At 49.9% G+C, this 21,776-nt stretch overlaps 1 protein-coding gene across 21 annotated transcripts in view; it reads right to left on the bottom strand.

Annotated features, from left to right (window-relative positions):
• CCDC91 (coiled-coil domain containing 91) overlaps positions 1-21,776 on the bottom strand; it is a 183,242-nt gene that overhangs the window by 157,981 nt on the left and 3,485 nt on the right. For 4 of the 21 annotated variants that reach the window (XR_014168775.1, XR_014168776.1, XR_014168777.1 and 1 more), the window contains exon 1: positions 6,499-7,023. The exons of 1 other annotated variant lie outside the window; for it this stretch is intronic. Coding sequence is in view for 8 of the 20 variants with exons in the window: in XM_081913323.1 (XP_081769449.1) it covers positions 6,499-6,898 (400 nt within the window). In the remaining 12 variants the exon portion in view is untranslated. Of the gene's footprint in view, positions 1-18; positions 1,050-1,306; positions 1,511-5,599; positions 5,665-6,498; positions 7,030-21,776 lie in introns of those variants that run through there. 16 more of the 21 variants (XM_081913317.1, XM_081913319.1, XM_081913325.1 and 13 more) reach the window with 15 other exon arrangements.

The raw sequence follows: 21,776 nt of genomic DNA, 5'->3' as shown, positions 1-21,776 counted from the left end.
AAAAGAAGTGAGGATTACCATGGACATAATCTGTCCAGGCATTGGCATACCCTCCTGAAGTTTCAGAACAACAGTTGATGTTCCATCTTCCCAAGCTTTGTCCAGAATCAACCTGGAATGGGACTTTTCCCAGCACAAGAGCACCATCTTGTGGACATACAAGTTCACTTGGAGACTGGTGTGTGCAGACCCCATAGAGTTTCAAAAGAAGGAATCTTCAGAAAGTGGTGGAACCACCAATAGAATACAGTGGTACCTCAGGTTACATACGCTTCAGGTTACATACGCTTCAGGTTAAAGACTCCGCTAACCCAGAAACAGTGCTTCAGGTTAAGAACTTTGCTTCAGGATGAGAACAGAAATCGGGCTCCGGCGGCGCGGCAGCAGCAGGAGGCCCCATTAGCTAAAGTGGTACCCCAGATTAAGAACAGTTTCAGGTTAAGTACGGACCTCCGGAACGAATTAAGTACTTAACCTGAGGTACCACTGTATTATTATTTATTGGTCATTCAGAATGAGGATGTTTCCTTTTACGTTGAAGAGTTGTCTTTTCAGGTCATGGAATAATGTACAAGAATTGTGAACTCTCAAACCAGATGAGCCAATCAAATTCTTCTCACCTAATATGGGTTTAGGTTTCACTGAGTTTCTTTCTTGGAGGAATGTGTAGTAGTCAGTTGCTATACATCAGGGTTGGATAGTTTTGTTCTTTTGAAAAATGCCCCAAGAATGGTGGCCAATTATTTTATAGCATATTTTGATTATCTGGGGAATCTTAAATGTCATCAGGAACTAATCCAGTTCAAATGTAGCATGCAAGTTATCCATCTCTAAGATAAGTATCCTATCCCATGGATACAGTAAATACATCGTTAATTTATTTCCAAGTGCTGCAATGCCAGAACTAAAAATGTTACATTATTTGTTATTAATGTCTGGGTTTGGTCCATAAAGTGATTTTAAAAACCAAAACCTTTCTACCTTTAGTCCAAAAGAAAGATCTTAAATGAAACTGTAAACAGAACTTGGAAAGGAAAGGAAAGGAAAATGGGGAGGGGGGGGACTTCCCAAAATTTCAAGTAATAGTTTCCAATCCAGGTGCCTCCACACTAAACCCTTAAAATTGACCCAATCTTAAGATATTGTTATAGCATCAAAGCAATGACACATATAACTATAAAAAGTTTGAATGTAAGGATTTTAAGTATCATTAGAAAGTTAAAATCTAGTACATAAGACATCAACTTGATATTATCTTGAAATTTGTAACAGGGAGGGAAACTTTTAAGAAAATATCTGAAAATACCTTAGAAATCTGTGTGAAATGTAATTCAAAAATATGTGGTAAGGGTACACCCAGCTACTTTAAATGAATTCAAATCACCAGGATCCTCATCGCCTGATGAGCTGCACCAAAAGGTACAAAAGGACTGGAGGTGGGCAAATGTTGTCCCCATCTTCAAAGGGGAGGGGGGGAGAAGTCCCAGGTAACTACCGACCAGGAAAGGTCCTAGAACAGATAAACAGTCAGTCTGTGAACACTTAGAAAAGGATGCTGTGATTACCAAGACCCTGCATGGGTTTCTCAAGAACAAGTCATGCCATACGAATCTCATTTCTTTTCATGAAAGAGTTACAAGCTTGGTGGATCAGGGGAATGCTGTGGACATGGTGTATCTTGATTTCAGTAAGGCTTTTGTCAGCACTGTTAAACAGAAAGCTGTGCAATGGAGCTCTCTTCCCAATCCTTCCAACCTGATGCTGGAAGAGAGAAGTCCTCTACTTTCAGTCTCCATAGGCCAAGTAGTAGCAGACTCCCTCTGCAACAGCAGAGGGATCAAATCCACATTTGGTTTATATGACCCAGAAACTAAGCCTCCAACAATACAGAGATCATTTGTATTAAAAATGTATACTGACTAAACTTTTAAAGTCTTCTTTCAAAATGATTAATTCACAGAATTGTGGAAATACTGGCCTTTTTAGAACAATTACTGGCATTTAGAACAATTACTGGTTTACAAGAAAGCAAATACCTCATTATGAATTAATTTCAAGTTTCAATGACAAAAGAATGGGGACTTGGACGTTTCTGAACTAGAATCACAAACACTTTTCACAATGAATACTCACACTTCCAAAGAATAATAATAACAAATATAAAACAAAATCAAGGTCCTGACACAAATCTTCTTGATTGGCTTGGTATATCCATTCAAACACCATGGTATGCAGTCACACCATGCAAACCTGCACAGATTTTCCCACATTATCAAACAATTCTCAAGTGCTTGTATATCTCCTAGCTTTAGCAGTTTGCTCTGGTATACGTGACTAAAGACAGGGGAGGATCCTGCAACTCAATTAATTTGCAGTTTATGTATGTGTAAGAGAACTAGATACACAGCCAGAGGTTTTAAAAAACAACAACAAGCTTTTGCTGCTGCTTATCCCAGAAGATAACTGCTTAACTTTTAAAAGATGGCTGCACTGCTGGCTAAGGAATAGTGAAATTAGTGCATATTCACAGTAAGAGGCCTTGGTATATGAATTGTGAATTTAAAAGAAAACTATTACATTAATGGTCCCTCACTTGAAAAAATAATACATTACAGTGGTACCTTGGGTTACATACGCTTCAGGTTACATACGCTTCAGGTTACAGACTCTGCTAACCCAGAAATAGTGCTTCAGGTTAAGAACTTTGCTTCGGGCTAGGGAAGAATTAGCATTGGTCCTGCAAAGGGAAGTCCTGCCTTATCAACCTTTTGGGAGTTCTCTGAGGTTGTCAACAAGTAGGAAAGGAGTGGGCATAGGCAAGAATTGTAGGGGGCTGGGCATGGAGGGAAGCACATACACAGAGTGTCAAACAACTAGTCTCCCATTTGTGGCAAATCTGGTGACTCAGGAGCTGTGAGCCCTGGGCATCAGGTCAACACTGTTTGCACAAAGGGCTGCTATGTACGACCTGTTACTCTTGTGGAGAGCAAGAAATTGCTATGGATACCCTCCCAATTTTCGCTACCCCTTCACATAGTAGTGAGGCCCAGTAGGCACCTACAAAGAGCACAACTTTCTCTGTAGTGGTACCTACTCAATGGAATGCTTCACAAAATGCACCCACAAATTGCTTTTTAAGCAATGCACAAAAACCCTTGAATACTATTATACAGCAAAAGTATAAAAATAATTATTGTTTTTTTTTATTTAAATTGCTTGTTTAATTGTTTAAAAAAATCATAGGCTGTTATACAATGTTAGTCAAAGTCTGGATAGAGGTAAAGGTAAAGGTACCCCTGCCCGTACGGGCCAGTCGTGTCCGACTCTAGGGTCGTGCGCCCATCTCACTTAAGAGGCCGGGGGCCAGCGCTGTCCGCAGACACTTCTGGATCACATGGCCAGCGTGACAAGCTGCATCTGGTACCTATTTATCTACTTGCACCCGGGGGTGCTTTCGAACTGCTAGGTTGGCAGGCGCTGGGACCGAGCAACGGGAGCGCACCCCGCCGTGGGGATTCGAACCGCCGACCTGACGATCGGCAAGTCCTAGGCGCTGAGGTTTTACCCACAGCGCCACCCGCGTCCCTACCAAAGTCTGGATAGACCACTGCTATCCTGGGATCCTTCAGGCGAAAGGACAGGATATAAATTTAATAAATCAACATAATATAAATTCAGTAAATAATAAATCCATTGACCTAAATGCATAGGATGGAGAACAAAACATGTTATTGTGCTGTTTTGCCCTCCATCATAAGGACATATGACATATGCAGAATAGTGGCGTGTATGGTGGCTTGGATTAGCTGACAACCAATCACCATGAGCTCTACACAAAAGTAAAATACTTTTATAGAGATTGGTTAAACAAGAGCAGCAAGATGCATAAGACATTAGCATCACACAGAATGGCAAAGCAAGGAACATCAGGAATACATTTTCTAGGACAAAGTCTAACTGACGATGCACCTCACTGGATCTGAAAAACCTATTCAGCCTAGAATATGATGTTGAGAAAGTTGCATTTGTATGCTTTGAGGGTCTCCTTCATGACAAACATATGATGCAGCTGATCAGCTGAGATTTGATGTGTTCAATATAGCACCTATAGAAATCAGAGCCTGGCAATAACGTAACTTTCATCTCCCTGACAAATGATATAGGCATGGATGATGTGACCAAAGATTTGCTGGTTGCTAATGACAGAGGAATACAAATTGCAGTGTGTAACGTGATTAAAGTAAAGATTAATCAGTACAACTCGTTTCATGATCCACTGAAAAAAACTTTAAAATTTGCTTCATCATAATATTCAAACATTGCCGCATCAGCAGAACATAAAAAAAATGATCAAGGTGATGGTAAGCACATCTAGAGACTGCTTAATTTTACAACTGCTTAATGCCCCAGGTGCTAGCCAAATGATATAAATGTTGAATGTCCTATGGCACTGCTGCTTACAAAAGCTGGAGAACAGATGTACACTTTATCCACTCCAGTAGTAATGATGTGGATGCTCATGAAGTCCCATATTTAGATTTGAAAATACATATCTATGACTATCAAGTTATGCCGAACCTCAGAAATGTTAGCCATAATACTGATGTATTTTCCACTCTGCAGTGCCAAATCCAATGGCAATACAGTCATACCTTGGGTTGAAGTAGCTTCGGGTTGATCGTTTTCGGGTTGCGCTCCACAGCAACCCAGAAGTAACGGAATCACGACCCGCACAGACGTGGGTTGCATTTGCTTCAGGATGCGAACGGGGCTCCGGGACGGACCCCATTCGCATCCAGAGGTACCACTGTACATTCTGTCATTTTTTACTGTTAGATTTGAGTCTTGCTGCTGAACAGAAACAAACATTCACTTTTGGGCCAGATGTGCAGTCAATTCATTACCATGAATGAATATCAAGCCCTCTTTCTCTCTGGTGTCCTTAGGACAAGAGGGGTAGAGGTGTAAGATGAGTTGGTGTCTGCTGGTGGCTATTAGAAGAGATTTCTCCAGTTTTCAGGGAAGTCTTGAGGAAGCCAGCACACTTTCATCCTTGTGAGGTGGCTGAAAGAGGTTATGAACTAGTCGTAGTCATCTCCACAAACAAAGATCTTATGTTTCTGTTGCTGCAGTCCCTGACCACAAAAGCAACTGAAACATGGATGATCTCTGTCACTGCTCTGTAAACAACTTGTTAAGCTTCCATGTTAACAAAATGCAATTCTCAATGGCCATAGAAAAGTTCTGCTGGAAGATATTTTTGATACAGCACTACCTTGTCAGTGGTACTGGAGGGGATAGGTGTTACTCAGGTGCCAAGACATAGTGAGTCACGTGTACAGTTCCCCAAAGAAAAAGAATGCCAGGCTACAAATATTTACCAAGAGCAAGAAGAATCTGCATATGTGGCCTCCAACAAAAGATCCTGCATTGCAGGAGATTTGACTAGATGGCCCTTGGGGTTCCTTCCAACTCTACAATTCTATGATGTTCTTCAGCTTCCTGTTGCACATTCTAATCACCAGGCAAAGATCCAGCTACAAGCACTGACATGGAAAGGCAGAACACAAATAAACCTTGGTGTTATTCCTGCACATACCTCTGCCTGAAAGGGAACCGAAATCATGACAAGGTTACCTCCTGTGTCCATTTCCTGCCCAAAACCTATGACACATGGCCACAAAACAAAATGCAATACAGTAAGGTGCACCTGTTTCAATGATTGCAATGTACTATCGCCTGAAGTTGTGATGCCATGGATGTTTTCCATCCTGCTGCCAACCGTTTTCTTACACTCTAATTTGTGCGTTTCTTCACCACCCACATTTCTACATGTCCATTTGAACCTGCTCTCTATTTACAGCAAGTGACTTTCATCTTGCACGTGCTCTAAGGGTTATGGCCATCTCTCTTGCTTATGGTCGCGACTGTATAATTCTCCATCCCACCTGGATATTCTCCCAAGTACAGTGGTACCTCGGGTTAAGTACCTGATTCGTTCCGGAGCTCCGTACTTAACCTGAAACTGCTCTTAACCTGAAGCACCACTTTAGCTAATAGGGCCTCCCGCTGCCGCCGCGCCGCCGGAGCCCGATTTCTGTTCTCATCCTGAAGCAAAGTTCTTAACCTGCAGCACGATTTCTGGGTTAGCGGAGTCTTTAACCTGAAACGTATGTAACCTGAAGCGTATGTAACCCGAGGTACCACTGTATAGAAAATGAATGGCATTTGAGGCTGGGGCGTAGTGGACGGCAGCCTTTGAGAGGGGGCCGAGGAGAGGGAGCGGGGGGGGGACTCTGAGGGGACCCACGTGGCGGGGGGGAGAGATGAGGAGCCTCAAAGGAGGCAAACGGGGAGACCCCCGCCCGCCCGGCCGCCGCCGCCTAGCAGATCAGGCCAAGGCCCGGAAGCTGAGGGGGGACGCAGATAGCCACCCCCCCGGGCAGAGAAACAACGCCCTCCCCCCCCCCCCGCTCGCCGTAACCGCCGTCCCCTCACCTGCACGCGCGACGTCGCCGACACCGCCTCTGCGGCCCGCCCCCTGGCCGGCGCGCGCATGCTCCTGTCGGGCCGAGAGGGGGAGGGGAAGCGCAGGAGGCGGGAAGAGGGCGGGTTGAGGGGAGGGGGTCCCCCAAAGGGCCTTTGTGGGGGCTTTCCTATTGGTTTCCCGCAGTCCCTCCTGAGCGACAAAAGCGTGGGCTGAATCTCGCGAGGTTGTCCCGTTGGGCCTCGTTGGCCAGAGAGAGAGGGGCGCGTGGCAGTGGCGGGGAGCCGGTTCAAGGGGGCCTGAGGCGAGCGTCTCAGATGGCGGGATCCTCAGGGGCAGCAGATCCTGAGGTAGATCTTTATTCCCCACTTGTTTCTTGTCAACAGTCCTGTGGGGCAGCTCAATCCCCATGGAATTCACGGGGGCCTGCTCCTGAATGCTCGAGATGGTGGCCGCAGGCTTCCGTCAGGTGCCAGGTATCTGTACAACTGCAATGCTTTGCTAGGGAGGAAACCAGAAAAACAGCCACGTCACTGATCTGCTTGGCCACCTCTGTAACCTCATGAAGTGCCAAAGAGCCCAGCCGGGTTCAGGGACCACCAGGCGTCATGGTTCCAGTAACACGCAGGTGCCCTTCAGTAATGTTTTGTATTTAAGATTGTTAGGAAACATACTTTGGATATGTATTCTGGTGGGAGTGCACCAGGCACATAAAAATTCTCCCAAATATTTCCCATAGCCTAAAGACTTGTGCTCTTGTAGCATTGCTATGGCAGTATACCCTCCTGAGAGAGACTTAACAGCAGGCTACAACCATGGATTCAGTGATCTATGAAATCTGATCATCTTTTAAGTGCAGATTAATTTAAAATAAGAGAGGAAAGTTAATCTATTCAGATTTTGTAGAATTGGAAGGGACCAAAAGGCTCATCTAATCCTGATTGAACAAAAATGAAATGTTTTTAAGCCCCATTGATTTCAATGGAAGAGGTCTGATTTAAGCATGCCTTACAACTCCCATAGAGAATTACAACTCTATAGCTATCGGGCCAGATTAAAAGGTCAGCTGTTATTTAGTAGTCCTTGAAAGACTATTCCATCTTTCAGTGTCCACAAGACAAGTAGTGGTAGTCAGGAGACATAATTCTGAGATCTGTATCTCTTGGTATTACACTGTCATCTTGTAACATGAAGCTGAATTCTGAATGTCAAACGGTTGTGTAACATTCAGAATAGTAATTTGTATGCAAAAGTGAATAACAACCCCATTTAAAGAAAACATTTTATGAAATGAGTACAGTGGTAACTCGGGTTACAGATGCTTCAGGTTATTTTTTTTCGGGTTGCGTGACACGCCAAACCCGGAAATACCAGAACAGGTTACTTCCAGGTTTCGGCGCATGCGAAGAAGCGCTAAATCGCAAACCACGCGTGCGCAGATGTGGCGCTGCGGGTTGCAAACACTGCGGGTTACGAACGTGCATCCCACACAGATCACATTCGCAACCCGAGGTTCCACTGTAAAGTTAAAGGGACCCCGACCGTTAAGTCCAGTCGCGGACAACTCTGGGGTTACAGCGCTCTTCTTGTTTTACTGGCCGAGGGAGCCGGCGTTTGTCCGCAGACAGCTTCCAGGTCATGTGGCCAGCATGATTAAGCCGCTTCTGGAGAACCAGAGCAGCGCACGGAAACACCGTTTACATTCCTGCTGGAGCAGTACCTATTTATCTACTTGCAATATGAAATGATTAGCATTTCAATTTCAGATGAACATGTCACAGTAAATAAGTATTGGGATATCTCCATAAATTGATCTTGTTTTCAACAGTGCAGGTAGTTTGTGTAAAAAAAGAAGAGAAAAGTAGTAAGCATGTATGTGCATTGTAATACATCTTGTTGATGTGCTGGGCCCAGGAGTAACCCGAGTAACACGGTCCAGGTCCGGTCCTGAATCCAAGGGTTCCGTGAGGAGTCAGTCCGACAGGGCCAAGGCAGGACACGAGGCAGGAAACCAGGCAAGGTGAGGCACAGGATCACAGGCAGGTTCTGGCAAACAGCAGCATTGCTCCTGCAACCTGGGGCAGGGTCCAGCAGCCTTTTATCTCTGTAAGGGTAACGGCCAGTCCTGATCCCCCAGTGACTCACCTCCTTGTCTCACCCGAAGGAGAGCACTGCTCCTGCAAGTACTCAGGTCTCTCCTCTCAGACCTCAGTCTCTGCAGCTCGGGAGATGTCAGTGGGTACTAGACCCAGAGGCCGCCTCAGCCTCTTCTGAACCAATTGGTGGTGGAGCAGCTGTAAGTGATTGCCCAGCTGAAGGCAACAAGGTAATCCCCGCATCTGAAGCCAGGGCAGGCTCAGGCCCCTGACTCGGCCCAGCTGGTGCTTGTTGCAGGGGAACCTGTGCAGACTGGGGCTCTCCAGAATCAGACCCCAGACTAGGTTCAGCTGCCACCTGAGGCAAAGGATCCGGTGCGGACTGAGACTCCTCTGGCCCCGAGTCCGACCCTGAGTCCCAGGCCATCACACCACCACCCCTCCCAAGCCCCCCTCCGGCCGAGGGTCCAGGCCCGGCTTGCTGGGGTAAGCAGTGTGGAAGGCCTGGAGGCACTCAGGTGCGTGAACGTTGTCCGCTGGTTCCCAAGAACGGTCCTCTGCCCTATATCCCTTCCAGTCGATGAGGTACTGGAGCTTTCCTCTGCGGGACTGGGAATCGAGGATACGTTCCACCTCATATTCCGGCTCCCCCTGCACCGACACTGGCTGAGGCCTCAGACGGTGTGGGTGAAACTCATCAGGTGGGGTGACTGGACGGAGCAGCGACTGATGGAATACTGAGTGAACCTTGAGCATTGGAGGTAACCAGAGGCGATACGCCACAGGCGACACCTGGGCAGTGATGGGGAATGGACCCGTGAACCGGGCATCCAGCTTCTATGAGGGCCAAGAGTAGTACAGGTGACAGGTGGAGAGCCACATCCGATCGCAGACATTGAGTTCTGGCCCCTGCTGACGGTGGCAGTCAATCTGGGTTTTATAGGTGTTCTTGGCCTGGCCTAGTTGCTCCATTAGAAGTTGCTGCTGGGATTAGAGCTCCTGTAGCTAGTTCGTCACTGAGGGAACCGCAGGTGCCGGCAGCATGCTTGGGAACAAACACTGGTGGTACCCATAGTTGGTCTGGAACAGGGTCTGTTGGGTGGAAGCGTTCACTGCATTGTTGTAGACGAACTCGGCCAATGCCAGATAGTCGACCCAATCATCCTGGTGGAAACTGCAGTAGCACTGGAGGTACTGCTCTAATACCACTTTTGGCCTGTCCGTCAGTCTGCGGGTGGTAGACCGACGATAGACAGACCTCTGTCCCGAGAGCCTGGTGTAGGCTGTGTCAGAAACAGGAAGGTGAAATGAGTGCCACGATCAGAGATCAAGCGTTCCAGTACGCCATGCAGGTGGAAAACGTGCTGCAGGTACAGTCACGCCTTCTCCTTGGCTGAGGGTACAGACGAGCACGGAGCGCAGTGCACCATCTTAGTGAAATGATTCGCAAATACCAGGAGGCAGGTACACTGACAAGACGGGGGTAAGTTCACCACGAAGTCCAACGAAACCGTGTGCCACGGATGAGGTGGGACTGGCAGTGGCTGAAGCAACCCAGGAAGTCTCCCGGTTGATCCCTTGGCCCACTGGCAGACGTTGCAACCCGCAATGTTCCGTGCCACGTCAGCCTTCAATTGGGGCCACCAGAATTCCTGACTTACCAGGTGGGTGGTCTGATATCTCCTGAAGTGCCCAGCTTCCGGGGCATCATGAGCCATCTAGAGTACCTTGGCCTGCAATGGTCCCACTGGGATGTACAACCTACCTTGGTGCATCAGTAAACCCTGGTGCAGAACCAGTTCTGGATATGGCGGCATGCTCTGCTGCCAATTCCCAAATAAGTTCCTGAGTCTACACGTCGATTCGTTGCTGCTCCCACACTCGATCCTGCAGTGACTTGGTCTCCTGGGTAGAATCATAGAATCATAGAGTTGGAAGAGACCACAAGGGCCATTGAGTCCAACCCTCTGCCATGCAGGGTAGTCAGGAATGCAGCTGGAGGTACGATCATTGTTGGCTCCGCCTGCTGCACCGTCTCCGCGATGTCCTCTGGTTTCCGAGACAGAGCATCTGCCTTCTGGTTTTGGGAGCTAGGGATGTAGCAGATCTGGAACTGGGAGAAGAGCAGCGTCCACCACATCTGCCGCTGGTTCAACTTACGGGTGGTCTGAAGGTACTCCAAGTAAGAACTGGTGGTCGGTTCTTCTACCGGGTGTTGAGCACCTTCGATGCTGTGTTGATGCGGTGCGGACTTGGCTCCAAGTCTGACCCCAAGTCCCAGGCCATCAAAGCTGAGGTAATGACACACAAGTCTATAAAATAAAAGTATTTCATTTATTTGTTTTATTAAAATTTCTAAGAAATTTTTCCTGTGAAGGAACTTTCAGAACTTGAATTTCATTTGAGGACAAACCCAGGCTTGATCCACATTGTAGCCTCTTGTTTTTGTAGGCAACATTAGATTATTACTTTTTAAATGCAATTGCTGCTCATTTGGCATATTGTATGGAATACCATGTTATAAACCCTGAGAAGTAGTGTATAAACATTTTGTTTAAGTATGACTGTTCTTAATACTCTCATATTCTCAGCCAGTGAGAATAAAATGAAAGATTCAACTTTTCCATGGATCCACTGTAAGGTCAAAGATGGGATGTGAAAAGTGAAAAAAAGTGTTTCAAACCAGTTTTGCAGTAGCAAAGACACTCCCCATCCAAACACAGAAGATGAAGAACAGCAGCAAAACATAGGGTTGTCATATTTCACAAAGTAAAAACCAGGACACCCCAAAAGTTGTTTTAGAAAACCTTTTTTAAAAAAAATAAATAACTTGCCTAAGCTATAGGACAAAGCACCACCTTTTGGATATTCTCCACACACACACACACCGGATATCAACTCCGCCTTTCTCCAGGAACATGTCCAGGAAAATCCGAACGTATGGCAGCCCTAGCAAAACATAGTATCTCGAAGTTTGTAAAGTCAGTCCAAGAAATCACAGAAATAAAGGTCAGAAGTAGCGGTATCAATACAAGTAGCAGTGGGTGTCATATGCATTGTAAGGAGCCAAGAAACAATAATACTTTTTAAAAAACTGATTTGAATCAACCCCCAGTAGCAACATAGTAATATGAAGAACCTGTTCGGAGACTTTTTGCTAGACATACAGTACAAGCCTATGCATGTCTATTTAAAAAAAAAGTCCACTGAGTTTAATGATACTTACTGTGCTAAGTAAGTTGGTATAGCATTGAAGACTTAGACCTTGCTGTTGCCCCTACCGCTGGCTGTTGTGCCAATGAAGAGTTCTGAAGGTTCCCCACTAACAGGTAGAAGGAGTAGATCCCTCCCTCCCTCCCTCTCTCTCTCTCTCTCTCTCTCTCTCACACACACACACACACACAGTCCCAAGAAACTGCTGTTCTCCAAACTTGTTGTTATTCTCGTCCTTTTCCATAGAGATACAAGAGCGGAGAAATTCGAAGTATTAGTTTTGTTTTATTTTCATATGAAAGAATATGGTCTTGCAGATAGCTTGGACCTAAGCCTTGTAGGGCTTTATAGGTCATAAGATGTACTTTGAATTGTGCCTGGAAATAGACTGGTAGCCAGTGGTGCTGTTTTAACAAGGGAGTCGTCAGCAATCTGGCTGCAGCTCTTTGAGGCAGTTGAATTTTCTGAGCCCTTTTCAAAGGCGGAGTATAGAGTAATACCCGTGTAAAGTATTTAATCCAAATGGGATGTAACTGAGGCATTGGTCACTGCAGCTAAATCAGTCATTTCAAGGAATGGACACAGCTGGCACACTAGCTGTAAGTGTGCAAATGTACTCCTGGCCACTGCAGAGACCTGTGCAACCAGGCTCAGGGCTGAGTCCAGGAGCATGCCTAAACTGTGAACCTGTGTTTTCAGGGGAAGTGGAACCCCATCCAACACAGGCAGAATCCCTGTTCTCTGTTCTGCCTTCTGACTGCCCAAGAGCACCATTTCCTTATCTGCCTTTCCCAAGAGGCTGCAACATAACAGGAATGACATCTTGCTGACTGGCAGGTCTGAAATTATTCCAGATGCACATGCAGTCTGTATCCCTGATGCAGCCTGGGGAAGGAGAGAGCCTGCAACAACAATCTACCCTCACTCTCTCCCTCTGCTTCCTCCTCCTGGATAGCTCAACTCGATAGAGCATGGTGCTGATAATGCCAAGGTTGGAGGTTTGATCCAGTATGGGACAGCTGGATATTCTTGCAATGCAGAGGGTTGGACTAGATGATTTTCAGGGCCCCTTCCAACTGCATTTCTGATTTCTCTCTTTTTCTGCATCTCTCTCTAGTCACACCCAGCACCTCCCTTCTTTGCTTCTTTTACTAATATATATCGACTCATCAGCCTTTATTCATGTCACAAGGAGTCACTAAATCTGCTTAGAGATTTTATTTGTAATTGAGCTGTTTACAAATTCCATAAAATAAAAATAAATGGCTACTCACTATTCGCTTCCGTAGAAGGTGTGCCACCTTCTACCCCCAGGACATTGTACAAAGTGCTTTCCCTTCACTGCTCCCTGGGAGTCCAGCATGCCTCCTGGTCCCAGTACCAATGGGCTGGGCAAGCTGTGGTGGTAGCTGCATTCATCATTCACAATTTGTTATTTCTTTTTTTAAAAAATGAATTTATTTACAACACTCACACACACACACCTGTCAAACTGAACATGAAAATAATACTGAATCAAAAGAGAAACAAGCAACAAGACATAAACCAAAAAGTACAAATAAAACATGATATTGTATGAAAATTTATACAAAACAAAGTCATACACACACACACAAATATACATACCATATTTCAGTTCTTGTTTTTTCCCAATTGACTTCCTTCATCCTCAACATGGTTCTTTTATCGTTTTTGGTAAACTCTTTTTAGTTAATTCTTACCCCCTTTTCTTTCTGTTTTTAACTTAAGTACCATAAATTATTTTGCAGAAGTTACTGTATTTTTCGCCCCATAGGATGCACCTAGGTTTTTTTTCCCCCCCTGTGCCAGCCCTGTGCCTGGGGGGAAATATATATATATTTTTTTATTTCCCCCCAGGCACAGGGCTGGCGCAGGGGAAGCCCGAGCTTCCCCCGACCCCAGCCCCCAGAACAGCCTACTATCCGCAATCCTAGGGAGCCGCACCGGTCTCCCCAGGCTTGCAGAGAGCTGCGGAATGCAGGCAGCTTCGGAATGCAAGAGGGTTGTGTGGAGCTGCGCCAAGCCCCGGAGTGCAGGCAGCTCCGTGCAACCCTCAGGAGCCCGACGCGGCTTCAGGTTGCGCAGAGCTTCCTGAAGCCTGGAGAGCAAGACGGGTCGGTGTGCACCAACCCCTCTCACTCTCCATGCTTCAGCGAAAGCCTGTATTCGCCCCATAGGACGCACACACATTTCCCCTTCATTTTTGGAGGGGGAAAGTGTGTCCTATAGGGCAAAAAATACGGTAATCAAAACAATTTGTTATTTCATGTGGCATGCAGCCCAAGGTACACCCAAGGCCTTCCAGGCACTGATTTGCCCTCCCCTCTTTTAAACTATTGTTTCTATTTTCCAGAGGCTGTCTTTTCCCAGCATCCTCTTACTGATCTCTAGTGTCAATTACCATGATCTTGTGGGGGGTCAGCATTGGGATGGGAGCAGCATCAGAGTGTTTTGCCTACAGCAGCAAAATGTCTTGGGCTGGTTGCTGACAATAGCGGCAATTGTGCTGCAGGGTAACACCATGTCCCCGGTGCTATCTGACACCTGCATGAAAATGTTGGAGCGCTTATTAGAAGATTTGGGGTGAGGTGTCATCAGTACACTGATGATAGCCAGCTCTAGTTCTCTAACATTTGAACCAGGAGATCCAGTGCAACCCCTGGACCAGTGTCTGGACTCGGTGGTGGGCTGGAGGAGGGCCAGCAGCTCAACAGCAGGTGCTTCAATCCCCTTGACTCCAGGGATCTGCTTTGCAGAGAGGGTTACAGAAGGCGCCAGTCCTGTAGGCTGCAATGTGGTTGTGGAGAGCATGAGACCCAGTGTCTCTCTCTTATCTTCTCCCCCTACCAACCATATGTTTAATTAGGGGTTTTGAACTCAGATTAAATGTGTGGTTGGGAAGGAGGGAGGGGAAAAACCATCTCCCCCTCCTGTGAATCAATTTTGACCCAAATCGAGGCTGAGACTGCCCTTAGGGTCAGTCCAAAGTTGTGGACTGGGGCAGGGGTGGGCTGTGCACAACCCTAGTAACGTATTGTTGTTTAGTCGTGTCCGACTCTTCGTGACCCCATGGACCAGAGCACGCCAGGCACTCCTGTCTTCCACTGCCTCCCGCAGTTTGGTCAAACTCATGTTCATAGCTTCAAGAACATTGTCCAACCATCTCGTCCTCTGCTGTCTCCTTCTCCTTGTGCCCTCCATCTTTCCCAACATCAGGGTCTTTTCCAGGGAGTCTTCTCTTCTCATGAGGTGGCCAAAGTATTGGTGTGCTGGTCCCGGGGGGGAAGGTACCATTACCGTAGTCCGAGTTCACAAGACGAGAGGTGAGGTCCGAAACAGGGAGCCGGGCGGGGAACAGGAACACTGTAAGGTCAGAAGCAGGAGGCCGGGCAGGGAACAGGAACACTGGAAGGTCCGAAGCTGGGAGCCGGGCGGGAACAGGAACGCTGGAAGGTCAGAAGCAGGAGGCCGGGCAGGGAACAGGAACGCTGGAAGGTCAGGAGCAGGAGGCCGGGCAGGGAACAGGAACACTGGAAGGTCTGAAGCCAACAACGACGTTGCTCCCGCAACCTGGGACCGGGCTGACTGACCTTTATCTTCTTCTAAGGCCAGGGGCGGTCCCGGCCCCCAGGAGCCCCGCCTCCCCTGGCCTTAAGGCGAGCACTCCTCCTTGGGTTACTGGGTTACTGGGCCCCGGAGGAGGCTCACCTGTAGACACTGAGTCCTCAAGCACCTCTGGGGCCAGAATGGTTTCACCTGGTGCCTGCTCCTGAGGATCTGACATAGGTGCAGACTCCTCAGAATCTAGGCCTTGCCCAGTTCAGCCGGCCCTGGAGGCAGGGACTCCTGTGCAGGCTGGGATTCCTCTGGTTCAGCCTCTGAATCGGAATCCCAGGCCATCACACCATCCCCTCTCCCAGGCCCCCCCTCAATCGAGGGTCCGGACCCGGCTTGCCGGGGTACGCCGCATGGAACTCTCGGAGGCAGGCAGGCGCGTGGACGTTGGCCGCTGGTTCCCAGGACTGTTCCTCCGGTCCATACCCCTTCCAGTCAATGAGATACTGCAGCTTTCCCCTGCGGTATCGGGAGTCCAGAATGCGTTCCACCTCGTACTCAGGCTCTCCCTGAACCAAAACTGGCTGCGGTCGGGGACGGTTCGGGTGGAACTCATCAGGTGGGGCCACCGGACTCAGAAGGGACCTGTGGAAGACCGGGTGAACCTTCAGGGTTGCGGGCAACCGGAGACTGAATGCCACAGGTGAGACTTGGTCCACGATAGGAAACGGGCTGGTGAAACGGGCGTCCAACTTCCGCGAAGGTCGAGAGGGGTGGAGGTGGCGAGTGGAGAGCCATACCAGGTCACCGACGTGAAGTTCCGGCCCCACCTGGCGATGGCGGTCGGCCTGGGCCTTGTATGCCTCCTTGGCCTGGTGCAGTTGCTCCATCAAAAGCTGCTGCTGGGACTGGAGCTCCTGAAGCCACTCCGTCACCGCAGGGACCGTGGATGCCGGCAGCACATCTGGAAACAGCCGTGGATGATAACCATAACTGGCCTGGAACGGGGTCTGCTGGGTGGACGCATTCACCGTGTTGTTGTAGGCGAACTCTGCCAATGCTAGGTGGTCGACCCAGTCATCCTGCTGGTAGCTGCAGTAACACCGGAGGTACTGCTCCAGCACCGCGTTCGCCCGTTCCGTCTGGCCATCGGTCTGTGGGTGGTAGGCTGACGAGAGACAGACCTCTGTCCCGAGGGTCTGGTGCAATGCTTGCCAGAACCGGGATGTGAACTGAACGCGCCGGTCGGACACCACACGCTCAGGTAGGCCATGCAGGCGGAAGACATGCTGAAGGTACAGCTGAGCGGTTTCCTTGGCTGTGGGTACAGATGGGCAGGGGGCACAGTGCACCATCTTAGTGAAATGGTCGGAGAAAACTAGAAGGCAGGTACAGCCATGAGACGGGGGTAAGTCCACTACAAAGTCCAGCGAAACCGTGTGCCAAGGACATGGTGGAACTGGCAATGGCTGAAGTAGGCCGGGGGGCCGCCCGGTAGGGCCCTTGGCCCGCCGGCAGACATCACAACCAGCAACGTAGCGAGCCACGTCAGCCTTCAGGCGGGGCCACCAAAACTCACGGCTTACCAGATGGGTGGTCCGATACCGCCCAAAGTGCCCCGCTGCTGGGGCATCATGGGTCATCCAGAGAACCTCAGCCCACAGTGGCCCTGGCGGGATGTACAGGCGACCGTGGTGCAGCAGAAGGCCCTGATGCAAGACCAGCCCCGGATACTGAGGGCTGGACCCTTCAGCCAGCTCCCGGAGTCGTTCTTGGACCCAAGCGTCGACCCGCTGCTGTTCCCGCACCCGAGCCTGCAGTGGCTCAGCCTCCTGGGTGGCCAGGAATGCAGCTGGTGGTAGGATCGTGGTGGGTACTGCCTGCTGTACCGTGTCTGTGTTGTCTTCAGATTTCCGGGACAGGGCATCCGCCTTCTGGTTTTGGGAGCTAGGGATGTAGCGGATCCGGAACTGGAACCGGGAAAAGAACAACGCCCACCGGATCTGCCTTTGGTTCAGCTTGCCGGTGGTCTGGAGGTACTCCAGGTTCCGGTGGTCGATGTTGGTTTCTGCTTTCTTCTCTGTGCAGCGAAGTGCTTGTCACGAGACAGGTTGTTTACATTCCACAGTAAATGCACTGTTGTTTTTCCCACGGGAAAGGGAGACTGGATGTGACGTACACTGGTTTCCTGTTTTTCACTGTTCTCTCGGAGTTCTTTGTTTTCCGAGGAGAGAGGAGTTGCTTCTCTGCTCTAGCAGAGGCAAGATGCCTGCTTGTAAACTCTCAGCATTGAAGTGTAAATAAACTGAAATTAAGCATGTGGCATGTACGGCTCATTCTTCTGCTGTGTACTGGACTCTGCACAATCAACAGTCGGTTCTCACCTCCACCGGGTGTCGTGCCCCCTCAAGATGGTGGCGCCAGACCTCAAAGGCCACCTTGATGGCCAGTAGTTCCCGCTCCCACACGGTATAGTTACGCTCCGCTGGAAGGAGCTGGTGGGAATAGAAGGCACAGGGTGAGAGTGGCGCTTCCTGTCCATACTGCTGAGACAAGACGGCACCGAGAACCGTACTGGAGGCATCGGTCTCTACCACAAAGGGTCGAGAGGGGTCAGGATGTTGCAAGATCGGCGCTCTCTGGAAACAGGCCTTCAACCCCTGAAACGCCTCCTCTGCCTCCTTGTCCCAGGAAAATGGCGTCATGGGGCGCAGTAGCCGGGTCAACGGGGTGGTGCGATGAGCATAATCTGCAATGAAGGTCCGGTAATAGTTGGCGAACCCCAGGAAACGCTGTAGGTCCTTGCGGTTCCGAGGTGCCGCCCATTCTTGAACCGCTGCCATCTTCCCAGGATCCATCTGCACCCCATCTGGAGAGAGCCGGTGACCAAGGAAGTCCACAGACCGCTGATGGAACTCGCACTTGCTGAGCTTTGCATACAAACGGTGCTCGCGCAGCAAGCGCTGCAGCACGGTCCAGACATGACCCTCGTGGCGAGCCGGGTCACGGGAGTAAACCAGAATGTCATCCAAGTACACCACCACATACTTGTCTAGCAAGTCCTGGAACACGTGGTTGATGTACCGTTGGAACACAGCAGGCGCGTTGCACAAACCGAAGGGCATAACCAGGTATTCGAACTGCCCGTACCGGGTCCCGAATGCTGTCTTCCACTCATCCCCAGCTCGGATCCGAATCAAATTGTAGGCCCCCCGGAGGTCTAGCTTGGTGAACACCTGCGCCCCTTGCACCCGCTCCAGCAACTCCGAAATAAGGGGCAAGGGGTACCGGTCTGGGATGGTAATTTTGTTCAGGGCCTGGTAATCATGGCAAAGGCGGAGCTCCCCACATTTCTTCTTAACAAAGAGCACTGGCGCAGCGGTGGGCGAGGTAGAAGGCCTAATGAAACCACACTCCAGGTTCTTGCGCAAGAAGTCCTGCAAAGCCTCGCGCTCTGGCTCTGTTAGAGAGTATAAGCGACTCACCGGTAGGGGCGCTCCGGTCTGGAGGTCTATGCCGCAGTTAAAAGACCGATGCGGCGGCAGCTGGTCTGCCCCCCGTTCCTCGAACACGTCTTGGTAGTCCCGGTACACAGCTGGGAGCGTGGGTGCTGCCTCCTCCGTGGGTGCGGCCGCTAGCATCTCGGACTGAGCATGGGAACATGGGTCTGGGAAGTGCACAGTCCGTTTGACCCAGTCAGTCTGAACGTTGTGAGCCTCCAGCCAGTCCATCCCGAGCACCAGGGGGAACTGGGGCATGGAGGCAATGTCCAAGGTTCGCACCTCCTGGTGCTGCTGGAGACACAGGACCAAGGGCTGGGTCTCCCGAGTGACAGCACCCGAACGCAGGAGCCGTCCGTCAATTGCCTCCACCTGTACCGGTTCTGGCTTGTTCTGAAGTGGCACCTGATGATGAGCGGCAAAGGCAGCGTCCATATAGGAGCGGGTTGCCCCCGAATCTACCAAAGCGTGGGTAAGAATCCAGGGCCCGCTTGGAGGGTAGAGACGCACCAGTACCATGAGATGTCGCAATTCCACTGGTGAGGGCCCTTCTTGCATGGTTTGGGACCCCATGTTGCTAGGGCCTTCGGCTACCAAGGTTGGCGGTCTCCCTGCGACTGGTTTATTCTCAGGACAGGAACGGGCGTAATGTCCACTCCCACCGCACTAAAGACACAGGTTCCCCTCCCGACGCCGCGACTTCTCCGAGGGGGAGAGGCGAGGTCGCACAGCCCCGAGCTGCGTCGGCTCGACTGGCAACTCGGCTGTGGGCGTGGACCTGCTGGGAAGGACTGGCGCCAGGAGCCGGGAGTGCTGGCGGTCCCGGGCCTGGCGACAGTCCTCCAACCGATCGTCTATCTGCAGGCTCCGCTGAATGAGGGCGTCCAGCGTGGTGGGACGATCCATCATGGCCAACTGGTCCAGTATCTCGTCCGACAGTCCCTCAAGATACTGGTCCCGTAGTGCAGAGTCATTCCAAGACAAGTCTTGTGCCAACAGCCGAAATTCTGTGGCGTAGGCGGCGGCTGTGGACTTGTCCTGCTTCAACCGACGAATCGCCCGATTGGCTTGGCTCTCCTTCAGAGGGTTACCAAACACAGTCTCTAAGTGGTTACAAAACCCCACATAGTCCGTTAGCAAAGGAGAGTCTTGCCGGAGCAGTGGCAAAGCCCACTTGGCCGTCTGGTCCTTTAACAAACTGATTAAAAAGTGCACCTTGGTGCGGTCGTCAGGGAAGTTCCGGGCTCGCCCCTGAATGTACAACTTTGCCTGGGCGAGGAACATGGGAAAACTGGCCGGGGCCCCATCAGATTTCTCAGGCAAAGCCACTGGGTACTTGCCAGGAGCTGGGGCGTCGGCCCCAGGAGCCGGTAGGGCGTCCAAGCGCTGCCGAAGTGCCGTAACCGCGTTGCTGAGCTGCTGCACGGTGTGAGTCAAGGCCTGGTTCTCCTGGGCTATTGCCAGCAGCGTAGCCTCTTGGTCGGCCATGGCTTCTGGCTCTTCCCGAACGCACCCCAACAAAGGGGGAGTGCGGGAGGTGGCGGGAGCAAACTGCTGGTCCCGGGGGGAAGGTACCGTTACCGTAGTCCGAGTTCACAAGACGAGAGGCGAGGTCCGAAACAGGGAGCCGGGCGGGGAACAGGAACACTGTAAGTTCAGACGCAGGAGGCCGGGCAGGGAACAGGAACGCTGGAAGGTCAGGAGCAGGAGGCCGGGCAGAGAACAGGAACACTGGAAGGTCTGAAGCCAACAACGACGTTGCTCCCGCAACCTGGGACCGGGCTGACTGACCTTTATCTTCTTCTAAGGCCAGGGGCGGTCCCGGCCCCCAGGAGCCCCGCCTCCTTTTGCCTTAAGGCGAGCACTCCTCCTGGGAGCAACCAGTTCCCTTCGCCTCTCTGCCCTAAGCCTCTGCAGTTCAGGAGAGGCCGAAGGGTTACTGGGCCCCGGAGGAGGCTCACCTGTAGACACTGAGTCCTCAAGCACCTCTGGGGCCAGAATGGTTTCACCTGGTGCCTGCTCCTGAGGATCTGACACAGGTGCAGGCACCTCAGAATCTAGGCCTTGCCCCAGTTCAGCCGGCCCTGGAGGCGGGGACTCCTGTGCAGGCTGGGATTCCTCTGGTTCAGCCTCTGAATCGGAATCCCAGGCCATCACAATTGGAGCCTCAGCTTCACGAACTTTCCTTCCAGTGAGCACTCAGGGCTAATTTCCTTAAGAATGGATGCGTTTGATCTTCTTGCAGTCCATGGGACTCTCAAGAGTCTCCTCCAGCACCATAATTCAAATCATCAATTCTTCGGCGATCAGCCTTCTTTATGGTCCAGCTTTCACTTCCATACATCAGTACTGGGAAAACCATAGCTTTTACTATACGGACCTTTGTTGGCAAGGTGATGTCTCTGCTTTTTGAGATGCTGTCCAGGTTTGTCATTGCTTTTCTCCCAAGAAGCAGGCGTCTTTTAATTTCGTGACTGCTGTCACCATCTGCAGTGATCTGAACATGGAGCCCAAGAGAGTAAAATTTCTCACTGCCTTCATTTCTTCCCTTTCTATTTGCTAGGATGTGATGGACCTAGTGGCCATGATCTTAGTTTTTTTGATGTTGAGCTTCAGACCATATTTTGCACTCCCCTCTTTCACCCTCATTAAAAGGTTCTTTAATTCCTCCTCACTTTCTGCCATCAAGGTTGTATCATCTGCATATCTGAGGTTGTTGCAATTTCTTCCAGCAATCTTAATTCCGGCTAGGGATTCATCCAGCCCAGCCTTTTGCATGAGGAATTCTGCATATAAGTTAAATAATCAGGGAGACAATATACAGTACTTCTTTCCCAATTTTGAACCAATCAGTTGTTCCATATCCATTTCTAACTGTAGCTTCTTGTCCCACATAGAGATTTC

The sequence above is a fragment of the Podarcis melisellensis genome (assembly GCF_964234715.1).
Source record: "Podarcis melisellensis genome assembly, chromosome: 5".
NCBI lineage: Eukaryota > Metazoa > Chordata > Lepidosauria > Squamata > Lacertidae > Podarcis > Podarcis melisellensis.
This window is presented reverse-complemented; position numbering and strand designations above follow the sequence as displayed.